General features: G+C 45.6%; 1 protein-coding gene across 1 annotated transcript; it reads right to left on the reverse strand.

Annotated features, from left to right (window-relative positions):
* Nucleotides 1-259: 259 nt before the first annotated feature.
* T265_06859 (hypothetical protein) lies at nt 260-14,924 on the reverse strand (the record flags this gene model as incomplete). Its single annotated transcript, XM_009172241.1, has 7 exons — nt 260-1,614; nt 3,225-3,567; nt 5,685-5,802; nt 7,064-7,713; nt 13,832-14,638; nt 14,676-14,847; nt 14,887-14,924. The coding sequence occupies 7 exons, from the start codon at nt 14,922-14,924 to the stop codon at nt 1,037-1,039; spliced, it is 2,706 nt and encodes a 901-aa protein (XP_009170505.1).
* Between the last annotated feature and the right edge of the window lie 4,762 nt (nt 14,925-19,686).

A 19,686-nucleotide genomic window follows, 5' to 3' on the forward strand; every position in this document is an offset into this window, starting at 1 on the left:
TCCCTGGATTGTAAGGGGCGTGTTCAGTGACTGCACGTCCACAAGCATGACCTTACACTTTGTGGGTGCAAAATGCATACCAAAGGATGAATTTGGTCAGTTCATCCAAGAATAATTGCGCCTTCTCCTCCTCTTCGAACATGAGAACGATGTCGTCTGCATATTCCAGATCGACCGCATGCTTCTTGACTGCTACGACCAACCAACAATGGATGCAATTCACGAAACGAGTGACAAAGGAAACGAAATCGCTAATGCATTGCCAATCGTCGGTAGCTGTGGTACAAAAACATCTTCGAGTTATAAACGGGCAGACAAACTGAACTGAGGGCAAAAACATGCGGAACCTAAACACACACACACACACATAAACTGGCGGGGAAGAAAATTCAGAACCGTGTCGCACTCCCTGTGAAAACATCCCGAGAAGTGAGAAAAAACTAATAAAAACCGAAGCCGCCCGACGACACGGAAATAGGAAAGCGGAACAGGGGTGATAAAACAAGAACACTTATAACACAACCTGAACAGACGGCCGATCGAGGGCGTACATTCGAACACCATGGAGTTGGGGTGATAGTTACTATCGGGTCACCATGTGCGATGGGGTCGGAGAGAAGTGAACACAGAATGGGAGTGAAAATCACGTCAGTAGAATAATCTAGGCCGGCACGATTCACATGGAACTTTAAAAAAGAACCGCGAAGAATAGCCGAGGGGCGATACTAACAGCAATAAAGATAACAAGAATAAGTGAAAATGAGAGTTCATGCGGACTGTACACTCGAGTCTTCTTTTTCTGCGTACACGTAACTTTACAGTGCACGGTTGGATCAGAGGGGAGTGTTGAGTGATAAACTGATGAAAGGAACTGAGTCAGTTAGCAATAGATCAGCTGTGAAATGCACGGAGTGAGGAAGAACCTAAATGCACATATCACAAGTAGTAAACTGGGAAACGTATGCACACCTATCAGTTGCAAGCGGGAGGGACCAAGTGGGAATTCATCAAGGTGTGAATGGAGAACTGGAAAGACTTAGGATTGGCTGCTCGAGGCCGATGGTTTACGGGTTCGACCGGGAATAATCGGGGTTTGACTGGTGTTAAAAAAATTCACCAACCCCCCCTGTCGGTTATTGACACAGTTCAACGGTGTGCGAATAACTGTGACAGGGCGAGTTCGATCAAAAGCTGGAGTGGTTTGCAGCAATTTGGACTCATCACATAGGAATGGATTTGTGATAAGTTGTTGAGTTGGAGTGCGTTTCGACCGATTTGCCGTTTTTTCCGCTGTCCAATCACCCATTCCAACGACAGTGCTTGCGCGTTTGAGGGGTTCGCGAGGTCGCGCACATTCACCAGCTCTGGTCGCATCCTTTGCTATTTGACTGTTAAACTTTTCCAAGAGATTGTTTGCACCGATCGAAGGGTCAGCCGTGCACAGTGTTGCGGCAATCACTCGCCGACCCACACGAATCACGGTCTCCGCCAGACTCAGTGGACTGTCACTCAAACTCGACGCTGTGTCTTCAACATCTGACATAGCGTGTGGTGAACAACGTCGGCTAACTGGAGATTCGACTGGTCTGTTGGAGGGGCTGTTAAGTGGTGCACCTAAAATGGATTTTAAAAAATAATCGCGTTGAAAGACGAGCTAAACTCCCGCTTTGGGAAAGGGGAGACAGACGAGCTAACATACTCGGAAAAATGATCGACTGTGACGAGGAATTCAGAGTAAGTATCTACCACACTCAAATACATCAAGGCTTCTCACAAACCACTAGTCTCATACCTAAACTTATTTTTGTTCTAATCATCTTTACAGATTTTACGTATGCTGACGACGTCGGCGTGGTCATGCACTCTGTATAAGATAATCGTTCAGCATTAACACCCTTTCGGTGTCTAATTGCCATGCCAACCGAAGGAAGCACGAGGACTGGGGTGCTGCGAGGTCGTCCAAGAATAGACAGGGGGAGCCGAGAGGCAGAGATCGGGTTCGAATCACCGACCCTCCGATTAGTAAATTCGCGCTCTAACCACTGAGCCATCCCGCCCCCAGAATTCTGTACGCCCAGTCAACCAGTCAACATTAGCGCTGTTTTGGTCATCACTTCACTAGGCCAGACACAAATAAGTAGTGAATCACACGCTAATTGGAATAACATCAAGGAAATGGCAGAAAGACTAAAAGTCATTGCTGCCGCTAGCTTTACAACGAGTGTTCGGCGGCAGACTTTCCGACGGATTCTTGCCATTGCTTATTTCAGCGCGGAAAACTTTTCATAAACTCTAGTCTCAGCTGCTTCACAATCTGTGACGGAGTCTGCACAAACTCCGACTCTGTAGTGATCTTCGTCTCTACACAGACTACACAATAGTGCATCGCAGTTTGCACAGTGAATCGTGCAATTCATAAGAGCAACTCAAATCAACCCAACCCAACGGCATATTCAGTTCGGTCCTTGGGTGAGTAATAGAAAAACCTCAAGTGGTTACGACTACTCAGAACATGCCCTACTTCTAGAACATCACACTGCTGTGTTAATCGGTAAAGACTTGCACGATGCTTGGGATGTTTGGGAGTGTTTGTGCAGGTGTAAAAAATGGTTTCACCGTAGCACCCTTTCGGTGCTTAACTTCCATGCTACCCGAAGGAAGCATGAGGGCTGGGATACTGTCAGGTTACCCATGCCTAGACAGGGAAGTCGAGAGGCAGAAGTCGGGTTCGAACCAAGGACCTTTCGGTCAGTAAATTCGCGCTCTAACCACTGAGCCATCTCTGTACAAATGTGGTAGTTTTTTATCCCATATTTCTTTATTCCATTCTCTCAGAACTTTCTTAGTAGAATGTACGGCCTGCGTGAGAGCAGCAGTCCATCAAGGTACCAATTTTCACTCAACCTCGAGATTTATTTACCACCAGCCTTGTTGATTTGTGGAGTGACGTAGTTTGTGTATACGGTAAAAAGTGTGCGCTGCGATGCGCTATAAACCCGTCACTTTCTTTCCCAACCTAGTTTCTTTGTCCATGTTTGGAAATTCAAATGACTGTTCTCAACTCATCTATCTCGTCTGTATGACTTATCCTTCATAGACAAAAGTAATAATGAGACTGGCACTTATCACGCTGAATCAGATGCTTCTGACACGGTGCACTATAATAGGACACGAACGGCTTGTTACCGGCATTCAGATCATCGACCATAAAGGAAATAACTAACCGGAAGTGTTGTTCATATTTTCTTGATCTTCACACGCGTCCATCGGGACAAGCATAGCTTCATCCTCGCAAGCCACAATACCGGCCGGTTGCGGTCGAACGTCCAGCGTTGGAAAGATTGATCCGAGGGGTTGCTTTGCAATTTCCATCGAACGATTTGTCAGTGATGTTTGTCCGAAGCTGTTCATCGGATCCACAACCGGTTGGTCCAACAATTTATGCTGTGGCCGGATGCAGGCAGTGCAAGCCGAACTGACGCGTTTCGTCAAACGCCGATAGAGACGGAAATGCGTTCGGTAGTCTCGGTTAGACATTTTCACGTACGTTTGTGGCGTGCATATGTGCTAAATCAAGAAGGGGTATGAAGAGCACAGAAAGATAGATATCAGGTGAAAACTGCTGTAGAGGGGCTTGGAGATGCTCGCTACCTCGATCGAGACTCAGGCTGCTGCCATGATGCGTTAACATCCAAGGGAGAGAAAATAAGAATGCTGATTGGCAGTCCCCGCTTTAATAGTAAACTGACCATCCCAGTGAGTAGAGACAGCAAACAAGAAACGCGTCAGTAAGTGAAGAATCCACCTGACAGTATCCTGGTCAGCCTTTCGGAATCGGTTACGATTGCTGAATAGTATACGTTCATGAGGCAGCGACGACCTTCCCCAAAGTGTTCAAGAAAAAATATGGCATGACAGTGCAACCACACGAGGAAATACCTCGTCCTATTGAGTCCTATGTATAACGCTTTAGATGATGCGGATATCTATACTAATTCCTGCTTGTTTTAAGACGCATCTGCCTGACGGCCTTCATCCAAGTCGATCGTGATTAACCTTTACGGCGGTGCGTTGATGGTTTCAGAAATGTCCTTTACTATCATCCCTACGATTTTATTACCTCACCCCTGTATGACGCGCTTAACTGATTTTACAACTGAGCTATCTCCGATACGGAGGGTCCCACCTATCGCACCGTCGTAAGTGACAACCAAGTCAGAAACTCACAGGAGCACAACGAAAGGTTGACGCGATTTTCAAGAAAAATATTAGCATGTGTACATTATTTGAACGAGTAACGCGCAGTAGGTCAACGGAGGACCAATTAACTAGATGCGCGGAAAGATAAACGAACGCCATATCAATGCCACGATGTGTTTTGCGAACTGATGATTTCATGCTGTTGACAAGTGTAACATTTAACTGATGCATCGTGACTTCAAGATACAACTTTCTGAAGGGTTTTCTAGATGCCTAAACTATCTTTTGGAAGTTGGTTTCAAGCACTAGAAGTTTATCTAATCCGATTACTTTCCCCAACTTTAACTTGTAGGGAAGTTGCAGGCACGAACAAGCAGTTAGCTACAGGGGGAGGGGATAAATACCAAACTGAGCCGGTAAATTGCAGAAACTCTTGGAGGAATGCATCAGCGTAATCATTCGGCTGACTCCGCCCGACACAACTCAGCATCACCTTAGCTTCACAAGCAACAACATATTGCATACTCTGAAGCTGTTAACTACAACTGAACATATTGTGTTTCCTGTCGAGCATAAATAATGATGATAACCGTTCGGCTGCAACACTTTTTCGGTGTCTAGCTGCCATTCGAAGGAAGCACGAAATCTGAGATACTGTCAGGCCAACCAAGCTGAGAAAGGAACACTCCAGATGCAAATGTTAATTCGAACAACGGACTTTTCGGTCAGTATGTTCGCACCCTAACCACCGAGGCATCTCGATCAACATAAACGTCTGATAAGAATTCATCGAAAGCTAACCTAGCGAGAGGTAGAAGGTATGACCATCCTTGGTTCTCGCGCGAGAGATGGCGATCCTGTATACAGAGGGTGTACGACACCATGACCGAAGGATACCCCGGTAGGTAGTCATACAGTGAAGTTAACCAACAACTATTAGGACGGCTGTCATAGAAACGTGCTACGTCACCTCATAAAACAGTTAACCACCGACCGATCGCTTCGTGGGGTTTTTCCAGAGGGAGACGGGTAGTTCATTCAGTTGGTCAATTATGAACTAAGTTCCAGGGAAATGTCGGTCCTAGCCGATGCAGTTTCGAACACTGAGAAATGGAAAACAGGAAGTGGACTGCTTGGGATTAAAGGTAATGACCGACTGAGTTCAATGGTGCTGAATCATTCAGCGATTATCTGTTACAATTGCAATCCGGTAACAAATCAGATCATCGAACTCTGGTGTCAAGCAATCAACAGTATGCAAACAAGACCTGACATTGTTGACTGTTCCACAGAACGCACCATCAACAATACAAATTAGTAGCAGAATACAGCGAGTCTGTTTAAACTTTCGCCGAATCTAGGAGGATAAGCCTGTGCAGCAGTCTGGATAAAACAAATGTTTTGCGCCAAATAACAGTGATTTGGTGGTACTGTCTAAAACATGTTCCATGCATTCGGTATTTTTAACCTTCGAAATCACTTACCGAGTACTTTTGGAAGAAAGCCGAATAACCACCCTTCATAACGTAGATTTCCGGGAAGTAGAGGAAAGGGTAACGATGGTAGTTGGATAGGCGATCAACGCTCCGCAGGAATGCCGCCCTGTGAGAGAGAGTAGAGTAGATGGTATAGCAATGTCTCTATCCAAATCGCGAAAAAACAAGGCTCATAGCTAACCTGTGAAGCAATCGGGTGGAGTTTCTGAAGACATAAATAGCGTCTTTTGGACTCACAAGGGCGCGGGAGGGCAAACCAATAGAAAATTCGGTTAAGTTCGACCGCATTGTTCGGAATTGCAACTCGTTGTCAGATTTAAGTCATGTGATCTCCCTTGCGTAAACACAGCTATTTTAAATACATTCTACTTCCACCGAAAGCTACAAAACAGCCCTTTTTATATTGAAGCCCAACACAACCTTCAATGGTAAGCACACGTTACTAACCAGAAACGTAGTACAAAGACTTAAATCGTTGTCCTGCCCAAGCAGTGTCCAACTGTGCGGAATATCTTACTCAAAAGTGAGTTCATCGAAGAAGAGAGGATCCAAAACGAACGCTCTAAACCAGATCGCCACTGTATTTCGTAGGCCTAGGGAGGCCAAGTATCCCTCTCTCCATCGTGTTCTTTCGTTTAGTGGATTAAGAAAAAGAGAAAGCGTTCAGCTGTAGCACCCTTCCGGTGCCTAGCTGCCATGCCACCCGAAAGTCGGATTCGAACCACGGACCTTCCGGTCAGTAAATTGCGCTCTAACCACTTGGGCCATCTCGCCCCCAAGGGTAGCGCGCAACACACCAGTTGGTCATTGGCGAGAATCGCTGTCTCGTAAGAGGAAGAACATATCGACATAACTTCCTGCAAGAATGTCCAGTTATTCAATGCACCAGGACGGCTTATCAGTAGTCTTTGGCTGCAACCCTCCAAAAGATATCGCATTCGTCGCATCTGTCTAGCAGAACATATTTCAGACGCTGACTCGTCACAGAACTGAACGAATTCACATTGACTTGAGTGGGGCCTCATACCAAAAAGCGAGCTTTTCTGATGTGCGAACTAGAAAATGTCAAATGTGCAGACAAGCGTCAAGATCGAAAATTTAGAAAACATTGTATAAGCCTTCTTTTGTGCTTCTTTCAACGGTCCTGTGAAACAAGTCATCAAGTGCTCTTAATAAGATACCAACGGAAATGTGTAGCATAACTGTACAAGAAAGGAACAAAGTATATTACAGAGTTCAGTCAGAAACATCTGGTGGATATAAAGCCGACATTCAATACTACAGCTTAAAAAAAACAGAACCACGAATAGAGAGCGACTGGACACGGATCCGTATCAAACATAAATTGGATACAAGCATAAACTCACAGGTCGGGAGCTCGTTGAGAGGAGAACTCGCAATGAAATATCACAACAAATGCGGACTCCTGTGATCCACACGAACCACTGAAATTTGTCCCACTACTGAGACTGCTTATGTCCGTTTCCAATCGGCTGTCGGCAGTCCCATCTTCAGGCGGATCGGACTTGTTGTTTTCATTGGCCGCGGCAACAGCCAACTCCAACTGCGACGCTTCCGAAGTGAACTGACCCAAATCAAGGTCATCTTCGTCTGATTCCTCATCCGATATGGGCTCGCAGGGCGCAGACAATGGTTCTCTAGGGGCTAGTGCAAGTCGCTTGGCCAAACATTCACCTAGGATCTTTGGAGGTCCAGAGGAGCCCGGTGGGCGCTGTGCAGGGACGCGGTTGAAAATCTCCAAAACAAGGTCACTATGTGTGAAGATGTTAATTGCACCGTTGATGTGCCCACCATCGTATTCATACGGAAAACGACAATCAATAATCACGAAGCTGGGATTACGTTTATCATCCGGATTGGTCACTAACTCCGCTACAGTGTCGATCGAGACGCAGTGCAAGCCGGAATCAGTCCTGCTAATAACGGGTAACGCACGGGGTCGCCTCCCATCACAGCGGAAGTTCGGATTATCCAGTATGCTGATGCATCGCCCCAACTGTTGAAAAGATCAGGTCAACAGAGCTTACAGTAGAAGGATAAAACGCAAAGAAAACCAGAAATTATATGCATAAACAAACTGATGTAGTCCGCCAATCTTTGTAAGAACTGGATATTTGAAACTTCGGTTTCATATTCAGACATTCATGAGTAAATCAACTTCCGTTACTTGAGGGCATAAGGCGGGGTCTGGGAGAAATCAATGGGTTTCGGACACGAATAAGCGGAAACTTGGTGAAACTTGAGGTGGTTGAAACCTTTGCATAGTCCACCACCGGTTTCAAGCACTTTGAGTCTCACCAAATAGGCACAGTGCTCAATCTTGTTTTGTATTCGTGTGCCGTATATACTAATTTGAAAATTAAGGTGGCACTGGCAAAAGAATCGACCGAACCAATCGCATGTAGTGGTCGTCGACAAAGAGCGCTGTATAAAGGCCGCCTTCGGTTACAGTTGAAACTATATTTACGACTTCGAGGTATTGCTCCTAATACAAGGCTGCTTACAAGGTTGAAGAAAAGCTAGAGTATCACCTGTCTTGAGGCTGTTACGCATGCCTGGGTCTGTGACCGGGAATATCAATCAACAGAGACGGTAAAAGACTTGTAGCGGTCCAAGATCAGCATTGCAGTGGCCTCAAAACCTTTCATTCTATACCAGACCAATGCGAACTACCACCGTCGATGCCACAACCCGACCAATAGCTGTCAACCTGGTGGTGGGGACTGAGTGTAAAATGATCTACCGGGCTATATCGGCTCCAATTTAGTTCCTCAAAGTTAGACCAGGCCATGAATGCCAAAGGAGAGCAACGAGGCAAAAAAAACAGCAAGTCACCGTTCTACGAGTAATCGTAATACGAAGGGATACACGACTGAACTTATATTCCCTTATGGGATAGGAAGGGATACAGCAAGGTGTTGCCTCCAGACGACCAGCGGGCATGATGCCTCCCTCCAAAGAAAGATGGGTTAGAAAACGTCGGTCCTAAAAACCGCACACTCCCGTCACCTAAATGCTGACTATGACTGCCGGCCTATACTTCAATACGGTCGAAGCACTTTTGAGGCCGTAGAGTTTAGTGCTGTGTTACGGTGCAAGGTGGCATTAGTAGTCAGATAAATGTACACTACTACCTGCGCCACCGGTCCAGGGAAGCCTCTTACAATCAAGTGGTAAAGACTGAGTAACTGACTCCAAGAAAGCTCCCCCCCCAGGTCAGACTGTTGAGTTAGGGGCCACGGCAGTGAAGCATCGGTGTTGAACACTGATGTCATGCTGTCGATGATGATGGGGTCACGGGACATCCTTTCACTGCCTTGTGGGTCAGGATTTCGAAGAAAGGTTCAAGGTGGAGTAAATCAAACAACCTTCTTTTCTGGTCTGAGCAACTGAGAAGTAACATTTGACCGTGCAGCACAGAAGCAGCGGAGTTTCTTAATTTATCAAAAGAAATAGAGGCACCGGTCTCTAATTTCAGTAACAAAAACTGATTTAGCTGGATAATCAAACAAGGCCGCGGTCCAATTCAAGTTGAGTATTACAGTGATCCACGTCCTTGATTGGGGTAAGGAAGGCGGTATCGCCGGGACCACAGTGTGATTCAGCAGGGAGATTCCTCAAACGAGACCTGATCTGCGGTTTCAAGATTAACTGGGAGAAGTGGTGATTGGAAAAGGTCAAATAAATAAAAATGGATTCTGTAATATAGGATTGCATCTGGGTCAAGGATGCACGGACCACACCTATACCTTACGACAACTTGAAAACCACCACACATACAGATCTAAAGGCACTGTCCGACTCAACCGATTGCGCTGCTTTCTAGCGATGTTGCTCCTTCAAAGGTCCTCCAAATATTCTCATCACCCATTTGGACGCAATATACTCCAACATTGGTGGAGAGGTGATGGTCTACGGAAAGCATCCCCCTGAGTTTACCAACAAAATTGGTGTCTGACCTTTCCTTTTCAATTTCGCGATCCAACTACTCATCGAAGAAACGTTCGCTTTCTTCTACTTCCAGCAGAGAGCTTCTTCCCGGAGAAGACCTTAAAGTTTCGGAGTATGGAGCTTTTTGGCTCAGATTCCATCCGGATACAAAATACACCGAATAATATAAACAACATTAGTATACGTTTTAGCATGGGCTCTGCACATCCACAATGCAAAGTACTCTCATCAGATTGGGCCAGTGAATCAAAACTGGTCAGGGCATGAGATGGCTGCATCTTGGACAAAAAGTGTGCTGGAGTCGTTAAAACCCACTCTGCCTTGGCATCTCTGGGGTCAACGTAAAATTGACATCGTTGAAAGACAGGCTCTACAACGCTACAGTCCGTCTATTGTTGTTTTTTACTGTGAAGCCTGGACGCTGCGCGTAGATGGCGAGAAAATTCCTAATCTTCAACCATAATTGTCTTCAAAGCTTTGCACACACATAATGGGGACATCGAAGTAGTAACGCTGAGTGGAGACGAATGGATTTTAGCAACAATCAAATGCTGGTCCGACTGAAGAGCTGATTCGGCTGCACCAACCACCCTGGACCGTTCATTTCAGTTTATCAGTCATAAACCGGGTACCAAAGGTACGTCGGTTTCAGCTATTGGAGTTTCGGTTACCGAAAAATGGGACAGTGCAGGAGGTATAGCCAAGCATTTGAGGTGGTCATAACTAGTTACTTCGGGAAATGGGTAGCAACGCTTTGGAGGTGATAGCTTTGATCAACGAGCGCCACTGACTGCGTGATTGAGCCATTTGTCAGCATCGTTAGCTATTCGTGAGCTCACCTCCGCAGTTCCCATCCACGGGAATGGTGGTTGTCGACGCAACTGAGTTTTTTTTATTAGTTTTTCATGTTTCGTTGCCAGGTCATACAATGCCTATCTCTCTGTTACTTCCACTCAGCACATAACCGGGCGAAAAGAGCTATATGAGGCAGACGGAGGCATGTGGAGCATATGCCCTAACCAGCTTCGGAAACCACTGGTCAAACATTAGCAGCTTCCGTAAGTCCTCTGCGCGTAGGGGCAATGTTTCCGATCCACAAAACAGTACAGACCGTACCAACGCAGTCTGTACTTTACCAGTGACAGACAAACTGAAGTCACGTCGGCGCCGTAGGTGTCAGTGGTTCGCAAACGCTGACCTGCCCTTTCAGATTCAGGAATTCATACAACTGCCCAGGTAAAGAACTTTACCTATCACGTCGACTGGTTGGTGAGGTTTGGGTAAGATCCCACCTACCCTTGTAGCAGCACTCAACAGTGTACAGGTATGAAGCGTATACCGAACCGTGTGGCAGCATTACTTAGATTATTTGGGTTGATTTTGGTTGATTCTGAAGGATCTGGACCCAGAAAAACAATATCGTCCGTATACTTAATGTCTGTGAGCGAACGACCTGTTACCATGCAGAAAAGAAACTACAAGTAGTATATCGATAACAAAGCGAAGGAAAGAGGTGAGAGAGGACAGCCTTGTCTTACACCACTAAACGTCGTTAACTCAGGCAATGACTTGCTATGTAATCGTACCCGTCCAGAAGTGTTTGCATAGTGCCCTAATAAGGGGGAGAGATTTGAAAGGAACATTTATGATTATTAGACACTGCCAAATTTTCTGAAAATCGACGCAGTCAATAGGTGCTTTCAGATCGAGAAAAACCAGAAGCGTGGGATGTTTGAAAGAGTGAGACCGCTCAAGAACTTGTCTCGGATTAACGACAAGGTCGATGCATACTTGGTTTCCACAAAATTGCCTCTCGTTACCACCGATCAATCTTCGCCAAATAGTGCCGGAGAGCATCTTGGATGTGACGGCTACCACGTTAACGCCATAATGATTTTCGCATAACATTGGCTCGACCATGTCCTCCATATACCAAGCGATCAGATGCCCTGCGGTGTCCAGTTTGCTGAGGAACTGTGCTTTTGTATTATTGTGGAATGAGATGGCTCATTGGTTAGAGCGTGAATTTACTGACCGGAAGGCATGTGGTTCAAACCAGACCTCAAAATCTAGATTCCCCTGGCTAGGCTTGGGTAACCTGTAGTATCCCAGTCCTCGTGCTTCGTTCGGGTGGCATGGCACCTAGGCGCCCAAACCATGTTACAGCTGAACGACAATTATTACCTTGGAGGAAGGTTTCGAGAGGGGGGTACCACAAAGTGGACAGCGCACGAACTGGAGACGGAACGTGAAGAACATAATAAAGAACCTTGGTTCCTCTGGTGCACGTCGTCTGTGAGCTTAGGGTACCCACTGACAAGGACAAACTACGCAACCAGCGACGGTGTTCTGTCTATTCTCAGGCTCTTTTGTGTTTCACGGTGTTTTTTACATATATTTTCGCATTCCCTTTATCCTACACTACCAGCTACTATACGCTACGGCCATCCGAACCACCGTACCTACATACACGGCTCGCGTCTGAATTTAACTAAATCCGAAATGTAACAGGCCAAGTCGTTGCACCAACAATCGAAGGCCTTTAGAATCAATGTACCAAAACTCGACCCAGCTGTCGAAGTAACCTACACGGATGTTGCCGATGTCTGAGAGCGTCCGATACCGAGCAAGGACCAAGGGAAAGAGATGCCCAAACNGGCGCAGGCTCAAATTCGTCCTAGCAACCCTTGCGACCCTTGTGTAAGCTTACTACAATCACCCTGAGGTACCTACACTTCCAGGAGCATTCAGGCAATCTATTTAGAAACTGATATCAATCAGGAACCACATATTGCGGCATCTCCAACTAGACGCAGTGGGGATCTTTAATACCCCTCTGCAAGGTCAAGGGTTGGCCACCTCTCCTCTTCCACCACCCTAAATTGGGCAATGGAAACAGCTCCCTTCGGAAAACGATGGTTCAGCATACGCAGCACATGGCCTAACCAACGCAGCTTTTGGGGCTGGACAGTCTTCCGCACCGACTTGGATCTCGATTTGTGCAGATGTGGCAGCCGATCACCGTGCTAGGGTAGCATACTTCCGAGACATTACTGAAGCCGACTAATCTCTCAAAATGAGGTCGTCTGAAAGCAGAACATTCGGAAGGCAGGCACAATGTGCGCTAGACGCTTCACGTAACTGGTCAGCAAAGTTGGAGTTGACAAGTCGAAAGCTTGTCAGGTCAGTTGATACTGATATCTCACTCACATTCTATCATAAGATGTCTTCCAGTAAAAATAGTAAGTGCCCGAGCCTGTGCCTGACATCCGTCGTGCTGTCTACGACCCATATTACTTGAAGCCATCCGACAAAGACAAACGTGTTCCATACTGAACCTATGTGCAGCCAACTCTGGGATACGGTGAGTGAAACAAGTTGGACTTTAATAGAACACTGGCTTAGGATACCCAAAACTAAAATCCACCATGGGGAACATGGCTCCTAGCGCTGCACTAGAGATAGTCTGGAGCTTACCCTCATCAATCCGCCGTACCAAACCATCAGTAAAAACTCTCCAAGCCAAGAATACTGTCGGATCAATGTCACGCTGGTAACGTGGGTAACGAGTGAATGTAATATTCTGTGTATGATTCAAGTCGAAACAAATGAACGCACAACCCGTAACGTATTTATAACCGGGGGGATGTAATTGCGATGATCCTCGTCTCCTGCACTAGATCGAACCATTGGAAAACCAGCATGAATGATGAACTCCAAGGCGGGATCAGGGTGACCATCAATACGCTTGGCTACAGAGATAGGGATATAACTGCTGACCCATGTTGATGGTATTCGCAATGTCAGTTCGAAGCCAGGGGGTCTAACTGCGGGTCTGAACTGCCAACACATCGGGTGTTAGGGGTAGCATACCGCTAGAACCGTCTGCCCTCCCAGCCTTTTCCACTTAGGGCTTACTCTAGGGCAACCGACAACGTGGTACTGTGGTAAAGCAGGAGCGTTGTCCATGACGTTGATCAAACCGTATCGGAATATTTCTTAGGCCGAATCCAGTACAGCAAGAGACCAACCCCTATGAAGTACCTTCAAACGGAACTAATTTCGACCCACGGACTGCAGGCGCCCGGATAACACAAAACTGGGATACTTATACACTGCTTCAAAGAACGCGAGTGTGTGATATACTGAGATATGGCACTCACCTTTTCAGAAATAGTAGATATAGGGACGGAACTACTCCTGGAAAGAAGTGGTTTGTTCGCCAACGGTATCTGAGGCGTTGGCGACGATACCAATTGACAAACGAAGGGAAGATGTAGTGGCCGCGCAGAAACCAACGGGGTTGAATGGTGACGAAACACCTCGAAAGGCACTTTCGCTTTGCCAGCACCAGACTTTACGTGCTCCGATGAGTTATGCATTGCGTCACATCTAGAATCATCTAATGGCAAAGTGTTGTCAACATCGACTTTGTCCTCACGAGAGGAGTCAGCCGGTGCAATTGGGAACGCCGAAGCTTCATTATCCATCCGTAGCTTTTTTGCTTGAGGCAGACCCGAACAATCAAGGGATACATCCAAATGCCCATCACCCTCTGCACTGGTGCGCGAAAAGTTGAACTTGTCAAACCCAGTGGGAGCATGTGAGGGACTGGTGTCGGGTACGGGTGAAAACCGTTCGCCTAGAGGAGGCAGGGACAATCTCTTAGGGGGCTCCGGGTATTGAACACCTGACTGGATTCCGCTGGTCAGTGCTGCCGGACATGAGTTCGTATCCGCAATATGAGGGGACATAGACCCGGAGAACGATTTCATTATTCCAGAGATGCGAGGCCAGTTCTGTGCACGATGGCGCTTGGACAGCCATCCGCGACTATAGCAGGATTGAGTACGTCTAAGTGTTGGAGGGCTTGAGCCAAACCCGTCAGGCTTTCTTCCGAGTGTTAACTGAGACTGATTAGAGAAGACCGGGTTTGTTGAAGGTGCCCATCCAAAGGCGAAGTTGAGCACCTGTTGTTTATAGGTATAGTTATTTCTTCCGACTTACTCGCTCAGCGTTACAGGTAGGTGGAGCAGACTGGGATGCCGAACTATAACCAGATGAACAACTGTTCGAAAAATCCCTCGAAAGCAACGGTTTTGAGGTGGCTGGAGCACCCTTATCACGGACACGAGAATGGGCCCAGCCAGCAAGTTGGATCGGAGGTTCTTGGTTAGCACTTTAAACACAGATCACCTAAGTGCAAAATACAACTTACCACTCATCGAGGTCAACTGGGGTATGTTCAGAAATCATAGAAACTGAAATGGTCATCATAATTGATGTTTTCATGACTCACGTTTCTGAGTGGGATAAGTGCCATCATGGGGCTCCTCAAAACTAGTTTTCGATAATATTTGCGTTAGCCTGGTTACCGGTGTGTCAGTTGTAGGCGCGTCGTTTAACTGTTTTCCAAATTTTCGAAACCTTACAGGGAACATCACAGAAAGCACACCACAACAGACAGACAACCAGGCTTACGAATGAATTGCTTACCGCGGCCTTGACAAAGGCAATGCAAAATATCAGACCAATCAGAAACGCTCGCCAATCAACCGGCGATAGACAGCTGATCACCGACAGCCAATCAGCTGATCATAAGATGCGTGTGATTGGTGCCTTTGGCCCTTGTGTTACCAACCCTCAAGATCGATAAACGGGCAGCGTTGTCCTTTTCTCTAGATTCCTGTGGGCCCCTGTTTCGGTGGTGGGTGTGGTATTCCGCACGTGTTCTGCCTATATCGGGATTTGGGCCACACGTTGTTCTTCCAGGCATGGTAACAAATAACAGCTGCTCGAGGGCTATCAAATGTAGCCTATAAACAGTTACACCCATGGAAAATTCTGATTCCCTGGATAGATCGCCCCAGTAAGATTCGCTGGATTAGGATAGAACATTTGGAATCGAATTTCTGTGATCCCCAGAGAGTATTAGGTTGAAGTGTCTGGTAATTGAGTTGATTGTTCGGAGCCACGTATGAAGATGTAGCACGAACAGCTACTGCAGCCTCTAGCTAATATCCACTTACCATAAAACCGTCCATCTTCATGTTATCACCTCCAGTGTTCGTCGTACCCTTCGTACCCTTATTGCAAAAAAACCGCCAGTTGTGAGAAGAAATTCCTGGCAAAATTCCTAGCTGAAGGACCATACTGATCATATTATATCAGATCTCAAGAATAGTACAAAGCACATGCAAAAAATTCGGCATATTTGGGTAGCTTCACCATATTGGTCGTTTGGCAGTCGGCCTAGATCATTTACAAAGGGGTCAGTTTCTCATTTTTCTGGGCGTAAACTTCCTGAATGATGGTCCTGACAGTGATTGCTAATATCATCTAGGTCAGCGGAGACGAACTGACAAGTGAATTCGGCCCAACGAACTTACATGGGCGACAGAAAAAAGAATGGCATACTCTACTTTTCCTAAGTTAATACACGCAAATATAGCGTCTTAATCAAAAAGGTTATCGTTAACAGCAATGCGCCGGTAAATTCCCAGTCGAAGCCTTGCTAGATAGCCTGTGTGTCGTACGCTTTTCATTTTTAAACGCACCGGCTCAACAAGACGTACAAGCTTTTGGGCAACTTACATTGAATTCGATCAGTCGGTGTTTCCTGGTCGCGAAGCGCCGGTGTGCCGCGGAGTGGCGTAAACAGAGAGGTGGCCAACCCATGACCTGGCAGAGGAGTATGAAGGAGATCACGAAACGCTTGGGTGCTGTCGGTGCTACTCGCCTTCCAGGATGGGGACCGCGTGATCCTCACTGTGCCTGGTTGGAGACACTACAAGATATGGCTGCCAACCGATGTCAATGGCGTTCTTGTTGTCAGTTTCTATCCAGACCACCTGAGTGAATGTCTGGAGGTGTAGACACCTCGGAATGATTGTGTTAAGCTAGCACTAAGTCCCTCCCCCATCCACCTTTATTCTTTTCTTTACAATAAGGCTTTCAAATAAGTCATGGCTGTACGGCAGTGAAGCATTGGTGTTGAGCACTGATGTCATGCTGTCGTTGATTGATTGATTGATTGTGTCACGGATGAAGTTGAAATTCAGTCAAAAGCTCATTTTACTCTTCCACGAAACTGCGGAAACAAGCTGTGTGGAATTGTTTTAAAAGATTGATGCGGTGTACGTCCAACAGCCCTTTGACAAAATTTGACAGTTCTTGATTTCGTTCGAAAAGATCTAATGAGCGTAATTTGAAAATATTTAGTTGAACGGTAAAAGATCCAGCTAATTTAAGTTCAAAGTTCCTTTGATATTCCACATACACACAGCAGTGGTTCCGCCAATCCACGGGACACGGTTATAGCGGTAGTTTCTGAGGGAATGGTTGTTTGTGGTGGGTGGAGAATTTGGCCATTTAACCTAACAAATGAATAGCCCTTAGGTCAGACGGTTGATTTTTGAGTATGTATATTGATTATTTGTATTTTACCATACTATGTTGGTGCCAACCTGTCTAAAACATAATAGTCTCACAATGGATAATGAACACAAAATGTCACCACAGATCTTCGCATTGTCATCAACTGAAACAGCCACTGTGCAGCATTATGAGGAAGCTAGAAGCCAGCCTTTTGTTTTACCCTCCTGTAAGCTGCTTTGATACGTATCCCCTAAATTCCCTCATTACGCAAACGATACTATTCATGATAAATTATTCAAAATAATCCCCTTGATATCTGAAATTTGGCACAACAGCCGGTATTTATACAACATGTAGGCCTGCGTGCTGATGTACCGCACGGTAAGGAGTTCAGATAGGATCTTCGACTGATTGGTAATTTTTCATGTTCAGGTTATCAGGACAATCGAATCTGACTTCCGCTTAAAGTAACCAATCCACATATACGTCCACTGGCTTGTATCACAGCATGGTTATCAGAATTCGCCTACAGTCAACTTCTATGGAACAAACGATACATTATTGGTATAAGTAGGCTTTGAGTGACATTCCTGAGCACAATAGTCTACGCTAAGTTTATCAGTGCTATCTAAAAAGCCCTCACAGTCAATCAGGACGTGCGCATCTTCTCGCACGGGGAGGTGACGCTTGAATAATTATATGAATCGGCACGCTTAACTGCCTTGGAATGACCGAGAGGCAGGGAAATGATCCGCTTTGTATGTCTTTTTTGTTGACATGTTCAGTTTCAAGTTATAAACTGCTTCCGTAGAACTTGATTCTCCTTGTAAATTACTGTGAAAGGACGTAGCTGGTTGATATTTCTAATCAACTATTCCTACAGAAGACACAGTAGAACACCCAAGCGTTATCGATAGTCAGGTTATCCTATCAAATTAATGTTGTTCTGCAGCAGTAGTCCGCTTTCTGTCTGCCATAATCCACACACCTACATCTGGGAAGCAAAACATGAAAATTTTGTAGAATTTTTTTGGATTTTCTTTTGACAGCATTATATGAGTCACCCATAATGTTCATCTGATTGAGCCAAATGACTTCTAGTCTTCACAGAACGCACTACTAACAAGTTTGATGGGGATTCTTCAATAACCCACGGAAGACTTTGTCCATTTTTAGGCTCATCAGCTGAGTGCAGTATCTGAGTTTCCGTCAACTTTCTGTTCTACTTGAACATCATACACCTGAGAATTAAGCCGGTGTTAACTGGTGACTCAACTGAATCGGGTGAATTTCCCGTTTATGATTTGATGATTTGATTTATGACTTGCGAAAAAGAGATACAGCTGAGATTAAGCTGAATCTCCTGTAAACACCAGCTTAGTTCGCAAGTGAAAGTATATGGTGTACTCCTGGTAGGCAAGACACTTCTTCCAAGCAAATTAACTCTGATTTCAAGCGTCCAAGCACTTTCCAGCCATCCGAGCTGCTTTTGTTTCAAAAAATAAATTTTTGAGATGCGGAAACCTGTCATGTGTTATAAGGCCTTGCGTTGAGTGCAAAAACCGTCACAACTAACTTAAGAGTCAAATAACCAAGGTGCTGTTTAGCTATTTCGTTCATTTGCACTTTGAGTGCTGTATTACGTGAACTGTACACCTAGAAAAACCACATTTGGTCGAAAGCCCTGTGGCATCTTCCAGGATCCGGTGCGATCCACACATCCATGAGATCACTCCTGTTGTGTGATAAGGCATTGGGAAGTACTAGGCTCGCACGTCAGAGACAACCAGCAAGCCCAAACTCGGCGTTAGGATCCCATTCAGACAGATATCAGTGGCACTATTTCTCAGTAAAGAACTAAGGTTATCAAAATCATCTAGCCCTTTTTGGAGGAGCGGCATTCTTTCCATCAGTCGAACGGTGAACTTTCTTGCATCATCATCATCATCATCATCATCATCATCATCATCATCATCTTCAGGATTCTCGTGGTTACAGCCACCACAATCGGTCAACATGGTCGCATGCGGTCGTGTGAGTTTATTACATGTTTGATGTCCGGTTGATATCGTTTTGATGCTGGTCGGTCGGGGATTCAGAGGAATAACAAACGAACCCGAAAACTCCTCCACCAACAGTCTAAGCTTTCACGTGCGAAATTTATGGCTCACGGTGGTCGTGGTCAATTCTGACTTCATCTGACCGTACACGTTTTATTTATCACAGCTAACCGTCGACAAGGCATACAGCCAAGAGATTTTTGACGAAAACGTGGATTTCGAGGCATAGCTGGATTATCGCACAATATGCAATCATAAGTCTGTCATAGTAGAATTTGTTGATAGTGTGAGGAGATTCGTAAATTTTAAATGAAGATTTTGTCTTGTAAGTAAAACCAGCTTAGGCTGTAAACCACAGCTGCCATTTACCGTGTTGAGTTTAAAACTAGATAGTATATAGTACTATCTAGATAGAATACTAGGTATACTAGGTATACTAGATAGCATACATAGGACAAACCAATGAGCAGAATGTCTCAGCGTAGACAGATAAGATTTCCGATACCATTGACAATATTGAGGCCATTCAGTAAGAGCTGAACGCTGACATCTGCATGGAGAAAGGAGATATTCATTGCGCT

Source organism: Opisthorchis viverrini (assembly GCF_000715545.1).
Source record: "Opisthorchis viverrini unplaced genomic scaffold opera_v5_148, whole genome shotgun sequence".
In the NCBI taxonomy this organism is placed as follows: Eukaryota; Metazoa; Platyhelminthes; class Trematoda; order Opisthorchiida; family Opisthorchiidae; genus Opisthorchis; species Opisthorchis viverrini.